The sequence below is a fragment of the Lissotriton vulgaris genome, unplaced genomic scaffold, assembly GCF_964263255.1.
Source record: "Lissotriton vulgaris unplaced genomic scaffold, aLisVul1.2 SCAFFOLD_3332, whole genome shotgun sequence".
Classification (NCBI taxonomy): Eukaryota; Metazoa; Chordata; class Amphibia; order Caudata; family Salamandridae; genus Lissotriton; species Lissotriton vulgaris.
In genome coordinates, this window is record NW_028242026.1 from 86,313 (window position 1) to 107,382 (window position 21,070).

Genomic DNA, 21,070 nt, shown 5'->3' on the forward strand with positions numbered 1-21,070 from the left:
CTCCTTGTAACACCTGGGTCTGGGAGTCCCCCCATTTTGACGCATTCCCAGTTCTTTGTAAATATGGGATACGCCACAATCCATGGGTGGATGCGTGATAATGCCCATACCCCACACATGGAAGGCCTCCCTGGTGGAAGGTAACGCAAGGCAGCGATACCTTTTGCTACTTTTTAATTTACTAAATTACACAAAGCCACACAAAAGGGCTTTGCATGGCTTAGTAAATTCCAGATAAGGGCGTGCATTGCGTTGCAATGACTTGCAGTAAATGTGGACCCTGGTTTCCTTCAGGGGCATTCATACATGGGTAATGCCATGTTCCTGGGAAGCTGAGGGTGGGTGGCCTCAGATCCAGTCCTAACCCAGATGGTTTGCGTTGCTAAAGCTTGCCTTCCCAAGATGGCGCTCAACCATTTTCCAGCGATCTCATCTCCTGATTACCTCCTAGAAGGTGGCTTTGGTCTGAGAACGATCCATCACGATAACTTTCAAATCTTCTATTTTTCATTGTGTTTATCTCCCATTTAAATGCTTTTTGTCACTGATGTTCACTGTTTTATTTCTGGAGCTGTATTTTCTATTACGTTCTTGTGCAAGGAAGAGTATTTTGTAGGACAATTCTCTACTGTGTCTCCCAGCAGATCTGGGGCCTTGCTTTCAAAATCCTGTAAGATTTTCTGCCATTTGTCTCCTTTTCCTCCTGAAACCCTCCTAAAGCGACAGGCAACAACGTTCATATGAATATTAAAAACAGGGTGGCACCATGGCTATTGGGCGGAGTTGCCTTTTCCTCAGGCAGTCATGAAGGGAATGAGAGAGACCTTGAGAAAACCAATCTCAGTGCTCACCCGCTTGAATATTCACCACATTGTACAGTTACCCACTTCAGCACTCAACCTCTTCCAATCTCTTCAAAGCCGACTTACTTTAGGATTTACCCAACTCAACGCTGGCCTCCTTCAGTGCCCAACAACTTCAAAAGCAGCCACTCACTTCAGAGATTACAAACTCCAAAGCAACCCATCTGAACAGCCACCATTCTTTATGCCGACCCACCGGAGTATTCACCCTCTTGTGCATTCGCCTACTCCAGCAGCAACTCTTGTCAACTTAGTGAAGCATCCCTCGCTTGCTCATCCACACATTTTCACACCAAACATTTTTGGGGATTTTAGTGTTTAATTCTTTTCCCACCCTGAGTGTTTCTGGGCAACTCATCCTTGGATAAACTCAAGAACGCCTTTGGTCTTCTCCAGGATTCTTAAGGCATCAACTGTCTCTACAATATGGACCTAGTACTATCGTTTCCGTTTCTTAGGTTCTTCGCTGACATTTGACAAGAAACCGTAATCTTTTGTACCTGAAAACAAGCAAACTTTGCCCCTATGTTTTGCTCAGCCAGATGTAATTTTGCTTCTCGGAACAGGATACCGAGGGGCCAGAGGGCGAAGCAGGTGCTCACACCCAGGGAGGTGTTAATCCACAGAGCGGTACTTGTTGATGAGACCTGGAACACAAGAAGGCGGATGTAATATGTCATGCTCTGTTATGAGCAGTTGGTATACGTCAATCTAACTGATCGCTCTACATAGGGATTACAACAAAGGGGGTGGGAGGGGCACACAACAGATTTACTGCACAAAAAGCAAAGTCTGTTCTCATTAACATCCAGCATATCAAGTTTGAAATTTATGAGTCCACAAGACCACACGTGATTCTTTATTTCATATCACAAAACGATGGAAAACACAGCCGACGCGTTTCTGTCCTAGAGAACAAGACGGACTTCTTCAGGGCTAAAGTAAGCTCTTCAACAACAGTTTACTTTTATAATTTCAGAAGAAAAAAAAACATGTCACAAGCCCAGCAGCCCCCTTTCTAAATTTCGAACAGCACATCACATTGTCACCTCAAAATGTGGCAAATAGACGTAATTTTGTTATGTTCACACTGGTATGAGTCACTGCATGGAAAATCGAAGCCACATATAATTTAATTATAATGGCATTCTAGCTGTGCTTTCCATCATTTTGTCATATGAAATAAACAATACTTTTAGAACTCATGGATTTCAAACTTAATCTGCTGGATATTAATGAGAATGCACTCTGTTTTGGTGCAGTAACATTGTGATGTCCAATCACATCCCCTTTGTTGTGATTTATATAATTCATTTGGGGTTTTAGAACTGCTAACCCTGGGAATAGAGAACCCATCTTTTTGGATCGATTTTGAGTGTGGACACATATGCCACAACCGTTCAAAGCAGTAGCTCTAAAAATGGTATTTGCTCCACAACGGACTGTCAGTCTTTGGATTGGAAAACTTTCTGCCTAAAATTGAAGAATGTGCGTAACCTTAAATATTTTGTTTAAAAAAACAAAAAGACTGAAAACAAGCTTGTTGAAAGAGACCTTCCCAACCTTTCAGGAATCCCATTGGTGCAGCCCCTCACCAATTAGGGACATGGACTTGTGTGCACACTTTGAACCCTGCTTGACCAGATCCACTATAACATCAGGTGTTGTTTCAACCATGTTAGTAATCTTCAAGAACTGTTGCGTCATCATCAGTGATGCAAAGTTGCGGGCCATCACAGGTTATCCTTTTTACAAAATAAGTAAATACAACATTGAACATGGTTGGCATGAGCAGCAATACATCTGCCTAGCTTACTTATCAGACACTTCAGTGTCTTCAGGATATTCTGGGGTGCCCATGCCTGGTAGATCCTGGTACCCCCTCTTTCGTGTAACAGTCCTGCCAGAAGGATTTCATTCGGGCACAAGATGAATTAAACAGGGGAACCAAAAGATCTCCTTTATTGAGCAATGAAAAGAGTGGACATTCCGGTAAGCAAATGTATTTATACCAACTCCGCGTGGAGGGGATTTGTAAAGCACAAAGACACTGATTTTATAGACAAAAGTGTATACTGAAAATTACAATTACATTTTATACTATGCCAAAAGATGTGTTCATATCCCAGTGAAGGTGAACTATTTTGCAAAGCTGAAGGTCTGATATTAAAGTGAATAAATAATGTAGTGGTGACCTATGTCAAGTCTGGAGATACGAATCAATTGATCAAGATGTCTTTGAAAGGTATGATTAATAAAGTAAGAGGTTTAACTTGTCGCCCACCGGAGATATACCTAGAGTATAAATGACTGTATGAGTTGAGGTGTATTAAAGTGTGGCAATGTATGTGAATATGATCTAGGAATATGATTTTTGTCAAATAATGTTTTCAAATTAAATATGAAGTAGAACAAAATAAATAGAAAATATTTTTTTAAATAACGTCTCAGTATATATATATATATATATATATATATATATATATATATATATATATATATATATATATATATATATATATATATATATATATATATAAAGAGAGAGAGGGAGAGAGGGAGAGAGAGAGGGAGCTGTGTGAGATTTGTAGCACATTACAGTTATGGTAAAAGGCCTGGGAATGAGAGTGTTGAAATATTGAAATATCATTAATTACAGAAGAAGCAGCAATATTTCATTCAAATCCTCAGGCATGCAGACATATTCCTTCCTAAGAGGATTTCTTGATATATAGATTTTTGGAAGATATTTGCGTGTACTTCTGCAGCATTCCTTATTGTATAATGTAATTATTTCCCTAACATTTAGTTATTACAAAAAAAAGTACTTCATCTGTAGTTTAAACTGTTTGATGTTTTCACTTCTGCATCCTTTAAAACAACTTTACCTGGAAGGGTGCTGCATTGTTGTCTTTTTTACATTTGTAGGCACACATTAGTTGCATTCGAAGGGCATTGATATTTCACTTACTTCAATAATAACAATACACTTTATGTGCAAAATATTTCAGTATCTGAAAAAAGGCATGCTCCACTGATCATTTTTGAGAACGAAAGTAATATTGCTCAGCCAAGTTGTGCGCATTTTGTCTTGGTCAGTGCCAAAATTAAATAAAGGGAAGTGGTCAAAATTATTGGCCATGCTTCCTATAACTTTATCGTTTAATATCCTGTTGCCCTGCCATTGTTAAATACGTGCATTTTAAGACCACACTTACATCTTCTACATCGTAGATTCCATCTGTCCACAGTATTAGACCGATAAAGGCACAGAGGGGCTTCAAAAAGGAGAACTGGAAAACGCCAACGATGAAGAGCTTGAGCTTCCCCCTGTGAAGATAAATATGTGACTATTAGGCTTCTGGAAAACAAACAGGTTCACATGATCTTGCAATCCTAGTAACCACATGTTCCGTAGGGTCTGGTGCTTCCTTATGTGGCCAAACAACTAAAACGTGATGCCAAATCCATCATGACCTTTTTGGCGGAGTGAAGGGTAGGTTTATGGCAAGGCAGCCGCGTCTGAACCGAAGTTAATAGTTTTACCATACCCTCTGCCTGTTCCTCGAAGGAGCCAGTTGACCACCCTAATTGGGTTGGTCTACTTATAAGGTACCACATAGTTAGGTTGCTTATAGTGCTAGGTTAACATTTGACACTAACATTGGATTTGGAGCCCCACTGAGCATCATTTAAGCACTTCCTACGGGAAGGTGTTGATTCCATGTCTGAAAATACAGCAGCTGATTGGATGGTGATATTACACTGATGTACCGTGCTACTGAACAATAAAGGTTTTTGAAACATAAAAAAGTGCCAATATTGTAAATTACAACTGAAAACCAGTTTCTATTTTGTGAGCTGTAGGTTATTTTTAATTTAAAATACACACATATGCCTATGTCAAAAACAAAAGCACTTCCTGCACAAATCCCTCACACCTTTTACCCACATCTACACCACAAGGCCCTATACCCACACTGCACAAGACAGCTTGGGACAAAAAGATCTCCAATAAAGAGCTCCTCATAGGATGCCCGTCAGGAACTGCAGCTCCGGCCTGACGAGGAGCATGCTTTATGGTGAAGCATGCCACCCAGCAGGATGTGTGAGGGCCCCATTTCCCAAATTGTCTCCATCATAGGGTTAGGGTGTTAGACCGAACCAGTCTCTTCATCTTTCTCTCCAAGGAACTGCATACCACTTCTGCTTGCTTTTTACCCTAGGGGCACATATGCTGGACCTATAAGTGCCCCGTGTCCCTCCTTTGTTGAAATAGCATCATAGTCAAAACTGTGGAAGGGGCTCCCCTCCTGTGGTCACACACTTGTCTTGTCAAGAGTCGGTTCCGCTTGCAACACCAGTCTACTGTATCGTACACGCACTTATGATACAGACCACGCACGCAACCTGGGCTTCATCCTGGACTCCTCCCTCTCCATGACCAGACAAGTCAACGCCGTCTCCGCGTCCTGTTTTAACATCCTGCGCATGCTACGGAAGATCTTCCGGTGGATCCCCACCGAGACCAGGAAGACGGTCACCCAGGCCCTCGTCACCAGCCGTCTGGACTACGGCAACGCCCTCTACGCCGGAACCACCGCCAAGCTCCAGAAGAGACTCCAGCGGATCCAGAACGCCTCAGCCAGACTCATCCTCGACATCCCCCGACGCAGCCACATCTCCGGACATCTGAGAGACCTGCACTGGCTTCCCGTCAACAAGAGAATCACCTTCCGTCTCCTCACCCACGCACACAAAGCCCTACACGACCAAGGCCCGAGGTACCTCAACAACCGCCTCAACTTCTACGCTCCCAAACGCCACCTCCGATCGACCAACCACGCCCTCGCCGCCGTCCCCCGCATCCGAAGAGCGACAACAGGAGGAAGGTCCTTCTCCTACCTGGCCGCCAAGACCTGGAACTCCCTCCCTCCCGACCTGCGCCTGACCCAAGACCACCTCTCCTTCAGGAAGAAGCTCAAGACCTGGCTGTTTGAGCAGTAGCAGCACCCCTCCACCCCCAGCGCCTTGAGACCCTCCGGGTAAGTAGTGCGCTCTACAAATGTCTTTGATTGATTGATTGATTGATTATTTAACAGTGACACCTCAGATTAGGGTGTCTAAATGGAATAGCACAAGACATGCATATGAGCCTTACATCTCATGAGTATACATGGAATGTATGCAGGAGTTAGGCAGGGAGTTATTAGACCTTGAAGAAAACCGTTGACCCTTTTGAGCTTAGATATCGCTGAAAACATGTTGGCAAAAGAAGTGGATTAATGAACTACAGCACTTCATTGTAAATACAGCTAGACAATATTTTACCTATAAAGGGCTTCCACCAATAAAGGGAACTCCTAGGGTTTACACTTAGGTATTTTTACTTACCCTCTGGATATCTGCTACAGTCCACGCAAACAATTATTGAGGAACTCTCTACACAATTTTGAGCCTGCTGTAGTGGCATTCACCTACTTCGGTACAGAGAGGACACAGATGAAGAAGTATGCCACAGTATGTGGGTAAGGCGTCCTTTCCAATATCTTTTGCATCTCTTCAAGTTTCATTGATTAAGGAAAATTAAGACACAAAAACTTTGCTATGGGACAATTCTCCCCACTCAAGCACCATTTGTGATATTAATTGGAGTATTTTTGGAGGCCCGCATCCACTCCAAACTCTAAATGAGGCCCCTTTTTCCCTAAAACACCCTTTAAGTTTGTTTTAATACAATAAAACACATTTATTAAACTCAAAATATTTTACACACTTTAAATACATTTTCAAGTCGAATTGTTAAAAATTCTCAATTTTCTTTACATAAATGCTTAAATGTTTTAATATGTACATTTGAAATTTTTAATGCATCAAAAATTTGGATTATATTCTGAAAAATAACTTTTTTCCATATTTTGTAAACAAGCGAAATGTTCATACAGTTCCTCTTAAGTTATACCATACCAGATGAGAACAACTAATGCATTCCTGTGTTTTTTTTACATAACAATACTTATAACTTTGCACTTTCCATTATAAATCTGGGAACACAGAATACGTTGGCGGAGAGGGTACTCCATTGTGGTTGCGACACAGTACCCTCTCTGCCAAGCTCTAAATTTAGCCCTAAATCCTTAACAGTTGATTAACCTTAATAATGCAATAGATGCTACAAGACACTGAAAGAGCGGAAAACTTTACAACCAGTAGTGCCGCTCGAGGAATCAATGATTTGATTGATTTGGGTCAGTCGCTTCAACAAAAACTCACTAATAACTTCGGCCCTGATTATGATCTTAGCGGACAGGGTAACTTATCCTATCCCTTACTCCAAATTACAATTCCATTATATCCTACAGAACTTGTAAAACAGCGGACTGTAGATCCGTCCCGTTTGTGACGGAGTATCCCATTCGCCAAAGTCGTAATCAGGGCCTTGGTCACAATAGGAGAACAAACCCAGACCATGTCCACTTTGACAGATGTTTACACTCACACTCACTACTCTGTTTTACTGCTGTTGAGATCAATATCTTCCCAAACAACCAATGAACTATGAGTGTCAGTAAAGAAGAAAATGCACATCTTTTATCTTTGAAGATAATTGCCTAAACTCAGGGTTAAATGATGGATTTAACATTGATTGAAGAAAGCCAAGGCTGAAGAAATTAAGGATTAAACATGAGATGACGAGAACAACGCAGAGTGCCCTTTAAAGTAACTATAAAAGCAACAAATGATATCCATTATTAAAGGGGAACTATTCCAGACGCTAGAATAGAGTAAATGTAGCAACGACTTCAAGACAAAGCAGTTGCTGACTTGTTTCCCCTGCAGCATCACCGCCTGTGGAGGAAAAGCTGCTTCCCTTGCTTGAAATATTGTCATTAGGAAACACTTCTGGGGCCATAACACAAAGAAAGACTGGAAATATCAAAACACAAAGAAAAGTAGCAAATATCTAAACACCAAGAAATTCTACAGTGTTGTATGCAGAAATAAAAGCTACAACTATCTGAATAAAACCAACAATAAAACTACCAGAAAGCAAACGGACCACAAATACTATAATGAGATAAAAGAGTACCGTTACTACAAATATTGGAAAAGGCAGGACTGGATGAACCACTCGAGTCTGAAATGGGACGGTGTGAGCTCTCAAGAGGTTCTGTTGGGACTTAGACAAGGTGCTCACTTACTTGGTCATCCTGGTGGGCGGCAGGCAGGGGCAGCAGCAGCAGCAAGGGCCGGTGTTGATTGGCAACCATTTGTCCTTCAGCCGTTCCACTAGGGCCACCTTCCCGCCAAAGCCCTGGATCATCACAAGGAGCAACAGGTAGAAACAGACTGAAAAATACCTGTGGAAGAAGAGCAGAGCTGAGCACGGCATGCATGGTGGTCCCCACAGCCTCCCGCAAGAGAGCGGAGGCTGGCCTCCGATTGACAAGTAGTTAGACTTCTAATTTGCACACAATGCATTCATAAAAGCTAATATTCAGAATTCATAAATATAATTTCATCAGTAAACAGATGGCCAAGTGTGGTAGGAGAGCCGTATGCTGCGGTTAATATGAAAGCCTTATACAAACAGACCCAAGATACCGAGCTCTATCGTGATAGCTAGGGATCCCTGTCATGATATGAATCCATCTCATGACAGATAAGGCTCTGTGTCATTTCACCTATGTGCTTTTCGCCAATATGTCTACATATGGTTCACGCTTTATCGTAACCTGTTTCACTTCAATGGCGGTTTATGCTATATTTAACTCTAACTGGCGGAAGTTTGAAAATTAATGTAGATTCACAAATAAGTATTTCACTCTACCCCAGCAATGAGGCTGATCCATTGCTCTCAAAGAGCCATGTGATCTGACCTAGCCCTAAGCCCTAATGTTTGACCTTACCTAACCAATAAATCGAACATGTGCCTGTACACCAATCTATCCTTAATAGTGGCCGTGGCCTAGGGCCGGCGATACCTCGACCTTAAGCTGCACTCTAACCGTGACCTTAGATTCTCACTTTATCGATGGCCCTGACTGGGCTCCCGCTTGGGCCCAAACCATAACCTCAGATCTGATTCAATTTTGGCCTCATTGATGACCCTGAGCCTAACTCTAGCCTTAACGCTAAACTACGTCCTGACCCTTTTACTAAACCTGCCCCTAACTTGGACCCTAACCTTAAACACTTTAGTCCTTAGGTCCAATCTTTATCCCAGATCTGACCCTAACTAACTCCAAACCATTACCATCCAACTAACTCCAAACCATAACCATCCAACTAACTCCAAACCATAACCATCCAACCGAGCTTCACCGTAAACTCTGATCACCACCCACAGAAAAGAAGGGATGGGTAAAGTGATGCATTTGCAGGCCATCAGGCAGTAGTAATCGTTTACTACATGTTCTACCAAGCACTCAATTGTGGGCGACAATTCAGTCCTAAGCCCATTGGCCTTGAAAAAATACATCTCCAGTCCCTCCCTGCCAATCCTTCTTATTAGCTCTGCGCTGTAGCATTTTTTTAAAATACAACACAACTTACTGATGTTTTCCTTTATCTGAGCTTTCAAAATACCATGGGCCATATGTAGCAAAATCAGAAATACCGACTCTTAATTACCGAATTTTACCGATTCGGAAATTAAGAGTAGGCATTTCTAATGTAGGTACCAATTCGGTAAATTTTACCGAATCGGTAAAAATCGGTATTTACCGATTCGGTAAATACCGAATCGGTATTTGCTATTGAATCCCATGGGCCTTGAAGCCCATAGGATTCAGGATCAAATACCGATTTGGTATTTACCGATTCGGTAAATACCGAATTTTGCAAGGGTGCAGGGGGTGTCACTTTGACACCCTCTGGCACCCCTGTTTTAGGCTTGTGTGCCACATGGCACAGGTGTACATGCACAGATGTGCATGTACACCTGAATCTGTATTTTACTATGCAATTGTATTGCATGGTAAAATACCGATTTTGTAAGCCCTGTGCCAATGTTAAAATTGGCACCTACATACCAAACATGCATTTTCGGTAATTTTACCGACCAGTATATTTACCGATTCGGTAAATTTACCGAAAATGCATGTTTTTTATCCCCCTACATCTCCATGGCCATTTACCGGTCGGTAACGGCCGAATTCGGCCGTTACCGGCCGGTAAATGGCCAAAATCTCCCACCTACATCTGGCCCCATGTGTTTTCCCAGTTTAGTTCCAGATTAACCGGTATTCCTCGGCGGGATATCACTTTACCCAGTTATAACTGGCGTGAACACCAGACCTGGTTTTACTGCTTAAGAATAAGGAGCGAAAAAGTAACCCTGAGACCTGGGTAGAACAAGTGATAAAGACACAAGAGTGGCTCTTGACTTCCACTGCAATAGTTACACAAACCTGGGTTTACTGGGCAGAGAGCCGAGCCTGGAAAATCACAATAGGTTGAGATTGCAAACGTAGCCTGGCCGTGACCCCTAGCCCCCACCTGACCCCCTTCGACAGGATGGGGGGGGGGCTGACAATGCTCCTATCTGCCAACAGTGATGGCGCTGGTCTTTGAATGACATAGCAATGCCTAACGTTGTTCATTGACAGTGCAAATATCAGTGTAAAATTGTTTGGTACCTGTGAAATGTACACAATTTATCCTCTATTTCCCTTCTTCTCCTCATCGATCAGGAAGCAAAAATAGTTTTTGTTCCTCCTACCGGCTACACCTTTTAGGGGCTTCAACCCATTTTTTACCGAATTTTAAACCCACTTGTTTCTTGGTGATTTTTTTTGCTTTTTGTCTTTTTTGTATATTTTTCGCTAAAACCCCAACAATTTGCGCTGCCTTTGGAAAAACGGACAGCAACATTGACATGTTACTTACACACTTATTCCCAATTCAACAAACATCATGGAACGTGGTATCCAGAGGCCAAAACATGAGCAGGCCGCGATCACCTGTGGAGGAAATGACATGGGAGCGTAAACCAGTGACATAGACACGTGATACAAAATACAACTTAATTGACTTTTCCAATCCTTCGGAGTTAAAATTGTGGTTATGCCAAAAATATAGGATTTCGACCAAAAGAGAGTCAAACCTGTCCAGATAAGTAATTCCACGTCTGAGTCAATCAGTGTCCCAATACAATACATTTCATCTTCTACCAGTTGTCTTCGACCTATGCATGAGGTCTCTAGGAGATCTTCTGGGCGGCCAAAAGGCCATATCCGAGAGGATACGGATCCAGAAGATTTCATTTGGGCATGACTTTGACCACGTTGCCACCATCCAAGCCTGGATGTCCAAGGCGTACCTCAGAGCTGCTGTCCAAGCTCTGTTCCTGTCCTTCCTGGGAGTGGGCAGAACTCTGCTGGGTGGCCTTGATGATACTTATTTAATACCCCTCTAGAGTTTTCTTCCTGCTTTCGTCATCAAAGGACTACAAACATATGACAGATGCACATCAACACTCAAGGGTCTGCAATGTCTCCCTCAGCGTGCCCCGCATCACTGTACCGAGCAAACTAACTAAGGCTCTCATTGATGAAGAAGTCACACAGCGCAGCACTGCATGACATAGAAAGGGCAGGAACGCAACATATTTAAGGCAATACATTGCATTCCTGACCTTTCCCATGCGCTGGCGCACAACGGGCTGCCTAATGCCAACGCAGGCACCCTTGCACCATGGAGGTCTCCACCACCGATGGTAAAGTATAGGGAAAAGAATAAAGTTTCTTCAATTTTTTTTTTAAATAGAAAAAATATTTTCTGATAAATCTTCATGTAAATTTATTTTATACACCTATTTCAAAAGTAGAACACAATGGAAAACATTGCAGCAGCACTAATAACTTAATTAAATGTATTAAATTAAAATAAGTTTTCCCCCGATGGATGAACCAGCCTATAGAGTAGACAGCATGGTCTTGGGAAATGGTACCTACTTGGAGCCGCTCTATCATAAGGGTACGATTCAGAAAAGGGGGTGGTGGTCCCCGGTAGCTTGTTTCCTTCCCAGTGTAAGAATTGGCTTGGTAGTTGGTTTGCCCTGTTCCCATCATGCACTGGGACAGGAACAGACTAATTTGCATATAGCCAGGTTCTGAGCTGGGATGGTGCAGTGAGCTAAAAACGGTGTTGGATCTAGCCCTGATCTCTTGACTGGGTGAGAGTATTCTGCTTAATTCAGAAACTCTGTCCATCACCACCCCTTGTTGTTAAATAATTTGTCCACCCTAAGCGTGGAAGGGTATACTCAGATGTGAGTCCCTTGCTCATTGCACCATCAGGATTCAAGCAAGCCGGGCCGACGACGGCTGAAATGCCAGAAACCGGTCCCCGGTAGCTTGTTTCCTTCTCAGTGTAAGAATTGGCTTGGTAGTTTGGTTTGCCCTGTTCCCATCATGCACTGGGACAGGAACAGACTAATTTGCATATAGCCAGGTTCTGAGCTGGGATGGTGCAGTGAGCTAAAAAACGGTGTTGGATCTAGCCCTGATCTCTTGACTGGGTGAGAGTATTCTGCTTAATTCAGAAACTCTGTCCATCACCACCCCTTGTTGTTAAATATTTTGTCCACCCTAAGCGTGGAAGGGTATACTCAGATGTGAGTCCCTTGCTCATTGCACCATCAGGATTCAAGCAAGCCGGGCCGACGACGGCTGAAATGCCAGAAACCGGTCCCCGGTAGCTTGTTTCCTTCCCAGCGTAAGAATTGGCTTGGTAGTTTGGTTTGCCCTGTTCCCATCATGCACTGGGACAGGAACAGACTAATTTGCATATAGCCAGGTTCTGAAACTGGGATGGTGCAGTGAGCTAAAAAACGGTGTTGGATCTAGCCCTGATCTCTTAACTGGGTGAGAGTATTCTGTTTAATTCAGAGACTCTGTCCCTCACCACCCCTTGTTGTAAATATTTTTGTCCACCCTAAGCGTGGAAGGGTATACTCAGATGTGAGTCCCTTGCTCATTGCACCATCAGGATTCAAGCAAGCCGGGCCGAAGACGGCTGAAATGCCTGAAACCGGTCCCCGGTAGCTTGTTTCCTTCCCAGTGTAAGAATTGGCTTTTGTAGTTTGGTTTGCCCTGTTCCCATCATGCACTGGGACAGGAACAGACTAATTTGCATACAGCCAGGTTCTGAAACTGGGATGATGCAGTGAGCTAAAAAACGGTGTTGGATCTAGCCCTGATCTCTTGACTGGGTGAGAGTATTCTGTTTAATTCAGAGACTCTGTCCCTCACCACCCCTTGTTGTAAATATTTTTGTCCACCCTAAGCGTGGAAGGGTATACTCAGATGTGAGTCCCTTGCTCATTGCACCATCAGGATTCAAGCAAGCCGGGCCGACGACGGCTGAAATGCCAGAAACCGGTCCCTGGTAGCTTGTTTCCTTCCCAGTGTAAGAATTGGCTTGGTAGTTTGGTTTGCCCTGTTCCCATCATGCACTGGGACAGGAACAGACTAATTTGCATATAGCCAGGTTCTGAGCTGGGATGGTGCAGTGAGCTAAAAAACGGTGTTGGATCTAGCCCTGATCTCTTGACTGGGTGAGAGTATTCTGCTTAATTCAGAAACTCTGTCCATCACCACCCCTTGTTGTTAACCCTTTCGATGCTGATGACGAGCTCAGCTCGTCATCACCCACGGGTGTCGTGTGCTGATGACGAGCTGAGCTCGTCATAGTGCCACTAAAATGGCATTTTCCAGCACTGGGGGGGAAAACGCCCAGCAGCCATGTGGTTAAATATCTATCATAAGGGTAGGCGTAGATTACCTCTGCTGCCTCAGATGGCTACAGTTGTTGGAGCTTGGAGGAAGGTGACAAAAGTACTGGGTTGGGAGGCGAAACTCACAGCTCAAACCCCACTATTGGCCGGGGACTACCTTCCCGAAGTCACGAAACTGAAGGGCCTTGGCAAGTGGAGCCTGATTGGTATTGATGTGTTGGGAGACTTATGGAAAAGAGGAGACGCGCTAGAGTTCTCTACTTTGCAGGAGGAATTCCAAATGGGAGGGGGGAGTTCCTGTACTATCAGCAAGTCCGACACGCCGTCCTCCGACATCTCCAGAAGGGGGATCAGCTACTGGATTATGCCCCGTTAGAAGATAGATTGCTGTTAGACCCGATGATAGACAAGGCCATCTCCCTCACATATAAAAAGCTTATTAACAACCTCCCTGATCCCCTGGAGCCTCTCCGAGAAAGATGAGAGTCTGATGTTGGGCTGTTAGAGGAGGATTATTGGCGGGAGGCACTGCAGAGCCCCCGGGAAGTGGCAATCCGTGCAAGGTTTAGATTGGTCCAGTTGCGCATCCTGCACCGCTCCTACACTCCCCGCACAACACAATATCGTATTGGGTACGCTGACTGAAAGTTCTGTCTGTGAGGATGTGGAGAGGAGGGCTCCTTTTTCCACATTTTGTGGAATTGCGCCAGGATCCGGGCGTACTGGTCTAACCTGGCTGCCATAATGTCCGAGGTGCTTGGGGTGGAGGTCCCATTGGAGGCCATATGGCATATCCTAGGAGTGACAAATGACACCACTTGGCCTAAATGGGACAAGATCTGGTTGGCGTTATATGCAGACGACACCCAGCTCATCCTCTCCCTATCCAACGAGCCCACCACCGCCAGACGCAACTTTCGAGAAGGCATGGAAGCCGTCGCCAAATGGATGAAAAACAGCTGCCTCCAACTAAACACCAACAAAACAGAAGTACTCATCATGGGCCCAAACCCCGACGCCTGGAGCGACACCTGGTGGCCCACCGCCCTCGGAAACCCGCCAACCTCCACAGACCACGCACGCAACCTGGGAATCATCCTGGACTCCGAGCTCAAAATGGACAGCCAGATCAACTCTGTCTCATCTTCCTGCTTCCACACCCTCCGCCTCCTTCGTAAGACCTTCAAATGGATCCCCCTCGAACACCGAAAGACAGTCACTCACGCCCTGGTCACCAGCAGACTCGACTACGGCAACGCACTCTACACCGGAATAAACAAAAACCTCATCCGCAAGCTACAGAACATCCAGAACGCCGCCGCAAGACTGGTCCTCAACCTGCCAAAACACTGCCACATCTCCCAGCACCTGCGCACACTCCACTGGCTCCCCGTCGAGGCGAGAATCACCTTTAAGATGCTCACCCACGCACACAAGGCCCTCCACGGCACCGGACCAGCATACCTGAACAGCCGGCTCAAATTCCACGCACCCCAAAGGACCCTTCGATCAGCCCAGCTTTCCTACGCCGTGGTCCCCTGCACCAGAAAGACCAGATCGGGAGGCCGCTCGTTCTCCTTCCTCGCGGCCATAGCATGGAACGCCCTTCCGCTCCACCTCAGACAGACAACATCGCTCCCCATCTTCGCAAGAAACCTCAAAACCTGGCTCTTCGACAGACCCCTCCTTGATGGAATGGAACCTGCACTCCCCCCACTCCCCCCCACCCCTAGCGCCTTGAGACCCTTACGGGTGAGTAGTCGCGCTTTAACAAACTCCTGATTGATTGATTGATTGATTGGCGTTGGCAAGCATGGTCGTCAAGAGAAACATAGCCCGCTTGTGGGGTAGTGACATTCTGCCGACAGTGGAAGAATGGGAACACGACCTGGACTGGTGCCAAAGGGCTGAAAGAGTGATTTACAAGAGCAGGGGGTGTCCTAGGAAATGGGAAAGATATGGGGGGCGTGGAGGAGCTATAGAGGGGAAGTGTGGGATACTCAAGCTGCCTCTATGCAGTCTTGAGGTTATGTATGGATTACGGTTTGATTATGCAGAAACTTGATGTTCACATTGATTTGTATGTTCTTATTTGTCGCATGTATGTCCACCTGCCATCAATTGCTATGTAACATGTCATTGTCATGAGAGCCTATGTTCTGAACAAAAAGATTTTTTAAAAATAATTAAAATAGTGTTTTTAAGCGATATCGGAAAACTCATTTTAAAAATGCATATCCCTTCCTAAACCCCTCCTTACAACTCCTTTAGCAGCTTGATGCACCTAAACCTTTCTAACCCCCTGCCATTTAGTAGTAAGTATTCCCATTTTCCAGCCATTCCATACCACATTTATTACCAAAACGTTGGCATGTGTGTGTGGGGTACGCCACAGTTGGGTGAAGAAATCAAAGTCAGGAGAGGCAGAGGTGGAGTCCACCGCACATACGTTTGTGAATAGCATTTTGTAGTATGTCAGTGTACTGTTGTAGTTCTACCAAGCATACTACAAAATAATGTGATGAAATAACAGACGGAAACCCTGAGGATATGACTGGTTGTTCCCATAGACACAGAAGAAGTACTATGTGACCACTAAAGACATACAATCACATCATAGAAAACATATAAAGACTGCCAGTAGCAAGGGCTATTGATTTATTGCTGGAACACAGCTGGCCAGTAGTACTCTGGAGGTAGATGAATTCTGACATGTTCCCCTACATCACATCCTCCTTATCACAAGAGCTTCACTGGTGATCTGCAGATGTGAAATGAGCCCAAAAACCCACATTACTCAAATTGAATGAGCAGGGAGTTCCTTCTGAGATGATCCCGCAAAGGCAGAGCGCGTGAGTAGGGTGCACTGAAACGAGGCAGGATGTTTTCAGGATACCATGTATTGAAGAATGCTCCAATTCCTGCCATGGGGTTCATGGAGGGCCTTCCTCCCAACTGCACTTAATCAGAAATACAGGCTCAGATGTTTGTGCTCCACAGCCATGACTGCACAGTGTGGGCCAGTGCACCAGTGATACAGGAGGAAGATGAATTACACAAAAGGCTAGTTTATAAACTGGAGATATATCACAAAATGACACATTTTATGAATAAAAGGAACTTACTGTGGGTGCCGCGCTGCTCCAGATGAGGGTGTTACTTTTCAGGGGGCCACTGACCTTCTTCGTCAAGTAAAGAGCTTCTTCGATGAAGATGATGAGAGACAACAGTGTGAGGCCAGTCAAGAGACCCAGGATGGTCAGCTCAAGTGTGCCCAGCTCTGCGGTTGGAAATAGCACAGACAGGTTTATTACCAGCAGGGGGCGCTGCAATGATCATCCTCTAGGACCCACTAATCACACTTTGGTGGGTTACAGAGGGCATAATGCAAGCTGAGTGACAACACAATATAACACTACGTGTAGGGCTGCTGAAAAATCACCATGCTGCCTCCGTGACTTTGTGCAATTAGACATGTTTTATGTAAATATTGCCACGCTTTTGGTAGATTTGCAGATCTTAACAAAAAGAAAAAATTATGTCTAGCTCAAAATCGCAACATTACAAAATAAAATGATGGACGGAGTGTTGAAACTTTTCAAACACTCACCAACAATCACAGATCTGGGTATAATCAATCGCTGTTTTGCTTGGCACGTCAGTGACGTCACCCCAGTTAGGTCCCAGCCAGTGTGCTAGGGAGCGCCAAGAGAGGCCGCTCGCACCTGGCTAGCATCTCCGGGGGGGGAAATAATATGTCATAAAAAAACATACCTGCGGACGTTTCCTTCCTTTCACAGCAGCCCAGCCACAAGAAGCTCCCTTGCCCAATCCTGTCGCTGCTCACATGCGCCCTGATTGGCGGAGCAACCTCTCTTGGCGCTCCCCAGGGCACTGGAGGTCTGCACCTACTCTCAAACCAGCAGCCTAAAGACGGCTGAGTTGAGAGGTTTAAGGTGTGCATGTTTTCTTGGCTGTCGCAAGAGGGCCGGCCAAAAAGACATGCGCACTATAAACAAGTGCAAAAGACAGCCCACCCTTCTCCGTGCTTCTGTCACTCAGCAGCGGCCCCAGCCCGGCCCCATCCCGATGCTCTGTTCGGGGCGGGGAATGAAAACAAATGATAACGAATTACCATTTTATTTGTCACCTCAAGGGCTTTGGGGATAATGTGAGTGGTGCCACACTCCAACGGAGGAACTACCTCGATTGGATCAGATACACTCTCCTGCCTAGGTGTCTGCACACTGGCCCTGGGACAGAGAATACACTCCCCACTCCCAGAGTCCGGCACAGGGAGCCGCCCCCTCACTTGCCTCCACAGCAGAGCTTTCCGTCATTCATCACAAGCAGCAGCGCTACCTCGTTTGTGAAAGACATCAGTTATCCATTCATCCACTGACTGCACCCTCGCTTAATGCTGACAACAGAGCTAACTCTCGCTTGGCCACAGACAGCAGAACTATGTCGCTATGCCAGTGTGCAAATCCCCACCGAGATGCAATTCAGTAAGTGCAGTTGCAGCTTTATGCCTTGTGGCAGGCATAGTGCTAATAAATGCCTTTGGGAATTGCCCCAACACGATTGCCAGTGAATAGTGTTTTAACAGGATCTATTCATTGCATATAGATCTATATCATTTTCGTACTCAAGAAACATATTTTTAGCCCTGATATCTGTTTGTGCCAGTGTGGTAAACTATCTTAAATGGTGAACAAAAGACAGGCATATGTTTGTGGCTGCCCTGGGGACAGAGCATCAACTGTGATAGCGTGCATTTTGCGGATGCACATGGCGCACCCAGGTAAAGGTGTGCCGTGGAATAGGCCAGGGCACTCTTTATATAATATGGCCCCAGCCTGTGAACAGAGTATTAGATGTCATTCATGTTAGGTTCTGCGTACCATGACTGTGTGAGTGTGAGGAAATGGGGTGTATTGTATAGTGTAGTTGTTCGACCTCACCGTGTAATACATTTACCAGCCACTTCAGGGCCAATAGCTTTTGTTTGTCAAACCCTTTGCTCAACCCTGGGTAGCTGTGGCTCTTAGCCCCAAGGTTTAAACTCAGGAACAAGTGTGAATAATTTAAACAGCACCACAACAATTGAAAAAGAAGACAAAACACTCAAGAAAGCCTACACCAATTTATAAAAATAGATCTTTTTGTGTATTTTTAGACACCAAAATAAAAAAGATCCATCAGAGGGTTCCAGAGATACAGAATTTAAAAGGTATAGTGATTATGCACTTTTTACTGAACCATGACAAAGCATTGGCAAATTCCACAAATTTGAATCATAAACTTTTTAAAGAAAAACGTGGCAAGTATCAATGCGTTGCTTTGACTCACTTTAGGCGACCAACTTCAGCAGGGAGCCCGTCAGGTGGAACAGCAAGTTCCACAAAAGCAGTTTCCTCAAAGGTAGGAATAGTCTTCAGTGAGTTCCAGGCACTTTTAACCCTTTGCTGCAGGTTCCAATTGAGGTGGTCCTGATGCAAGGGATACAGAACACTGAAGATGCCCAAGGATGCTGTGAATGCGATGCGGTTGACGAGCGTCCCTCTGCAGCTACTCCTCTGTCCGAGAACTTGGTGAGACAATCCTGGCCAGAGGGTTGACGTCCTTCGGAGTCCTCTCGGTCCTGGATGAAGTCCAGTCGCCTGGTATCACAGTCACAGGGGGACCCTTCCTCATACAACAATTCACCATCTGTGTGACAAAGATGCATTTCATTGACTCCCCCGGGTCCAGTAGACTCGGGTGCAACTTTGAGCATTAAATCTAGGTCTCTGGTGCTGCATGGCAACAAGAAAATAGTGGCTTTAAGATTTGGCCTACCAAGTCATCCTAGCAGGCTTCTGCATTTGTTGTGACCCTGTGCGGCAAAAAAGGTCAGCCAAGCTACCCTTGCAGTCTTTGCCTACTCTGTCTTGCTCATGGAGAAGTTGTCTCCAGAGACCAGCCAAAAGCAGAGTCCCCTCTCCTTGGCTAGCCACCAGGTTCAGCAGGTGCAGTCCAGGCCAGTGCAGCCTCTCTTTGCCAGTTCCTCAGTGCAGCAGGGTAGTCCTTCTTGGCCCTTCTCCCAGTCCAGTTGAGATCTGACTCTGGGTGTCAAGGTTGCCCTTTTATGCTCAGAAAATGGCCTCAGGGTAGGATGCAGTAGGTAACCAATGCTCTACCAGGTTATCTCCCTCCTGATGACCACTTCCTGCAAAGTGTGGCACCTGGCGTTCCCAAGATGCACCATTCTGCCCACTTCCGATATGGCAGAACCCCCAGAGCTCTCCAGCTTAACCCAAAGGTGTGGCTATCACAGGGAGGGAGGGGGCGGGGGGGGGGGTCACACACCCCTGTCCCTAGTGCGAGCCTGTCTACCTAGACAATAGAGACACCCCTTTCCCAAGAGATTCTAATTTTCCCTTCAAAGGCAACTTCTAATTTGAAGCTTGTCTTTTGGACAACTCCTGTGTGGCTTCCTGCAGCTTGGAGGTAACACCTCTTTCCTGTGCAGGCTTCTATTGTAACCTTCCCAGGGAGTCATTTGCACATATCCCCATGTACAACCATTAAGGGCCCAGGAGACTAAAGGACAAAGTGACATCTTTGTTAAAGTTGCACACAAAACTTGCATTAATTTCAGCTAGAGAATCAAGACAAGCTTAATGTAAAAGTCGTTTGATACCTTAGAGTATCAACTTTGGTCGCACTGTTCAGAAGTTGGCACATCTGAGGGGTCATCGTGTAACCCTGTGCTGTTGTGCCCATGAAATATGCTGCACCCTGCCTTTGGGCTCGGTAGGTCTGTCATAGGGCTGACTTTTTCATATTGCCAGGGGAGGCATGTCTTTGCCCCTGCTTTAAATGGCAAAGTTGGGCTAGAAGTTTAAAACTGCTTGAATGAGGGACTTGACGACTAGTTTTACCTGGGTCAGACCCAGAGTAGCGCAACCAGTGCTACAATCTCTGGAGTGACCCTGTAAGCTCCATGCACTGGGTACCCTCGGTACCATATAGTGGGTACATATAGGTAGGTTAGCTATGCCAATTGGGTATAGACCAATTCAACACACATTTTAGGGCGAGGCCATAGGCACAGAGGTCTGGTTAGCCGGCCTCAGTGCCTTCTCAGTCAAAAACCAGCAGCATCAGTCAAAAACGTGGGGATGACCATACAAAAAGAGGCATTTCCTTACAGTTAGTCCCAACCAAACACAGACACCATTTTAGAGAATTGAGCTACTTCATTAAGTCATGTGCCAGCCACAGCCTGACATGAATGACTCTGCCCCAGCCTGTTAGACGAAGCAGCCTGCTGAGACGTTTCAAAATGATTAGTGCAGTGTGGAGTGAGATGCGGATATGATATGGAAATCATGTGGAAATTGAGTGGAGACAGAGCACACATGGGCACCTGAAAACAGTGCGCAACACATGGTTACAAAGATCTTTTGGTAGGAGCTTA

At 45.2% G+C, this 21,070-nt stretch overlaps 1 protein-coding gene across 1 annotated transcript in view; it reads right to left on the reverse strand.

Annotated features, from left to right (window-relative positions):
• Positions 1-21,070, reverse strand: part of LOC147669095 (organic solute transporter subunit alpha-like) — an 83,388-nt gene that overhangs the window by 23,219 nt on the left and 39,099 nt on the right. Inside the window, exons 3-7 of the mRNA XM_086948231.1 lie at positions 16,731-16,885; positions 10,755-10,828; positions 8,066-8,224; positions 4,082-4,193; positions 1,364-1,510 (exon numbers count right to left, since the gene is read on the reverse strand). Of these exons, the coding sequence (XP_086804357.1) occupies positions 1,364-1,510; positions 4,082-4,193; positions 8,066-8,224; positions 10,755-10,828; positions 16,731-16,885 (647 nt within the window). The remainder of the gene's footprint in view (positions 1-1,363; positions 1,511-4,081; positions 4,194-8,065; positions 8,225-10,754; positions 10,829-16,730; positions 16,886-21,070) is intronic.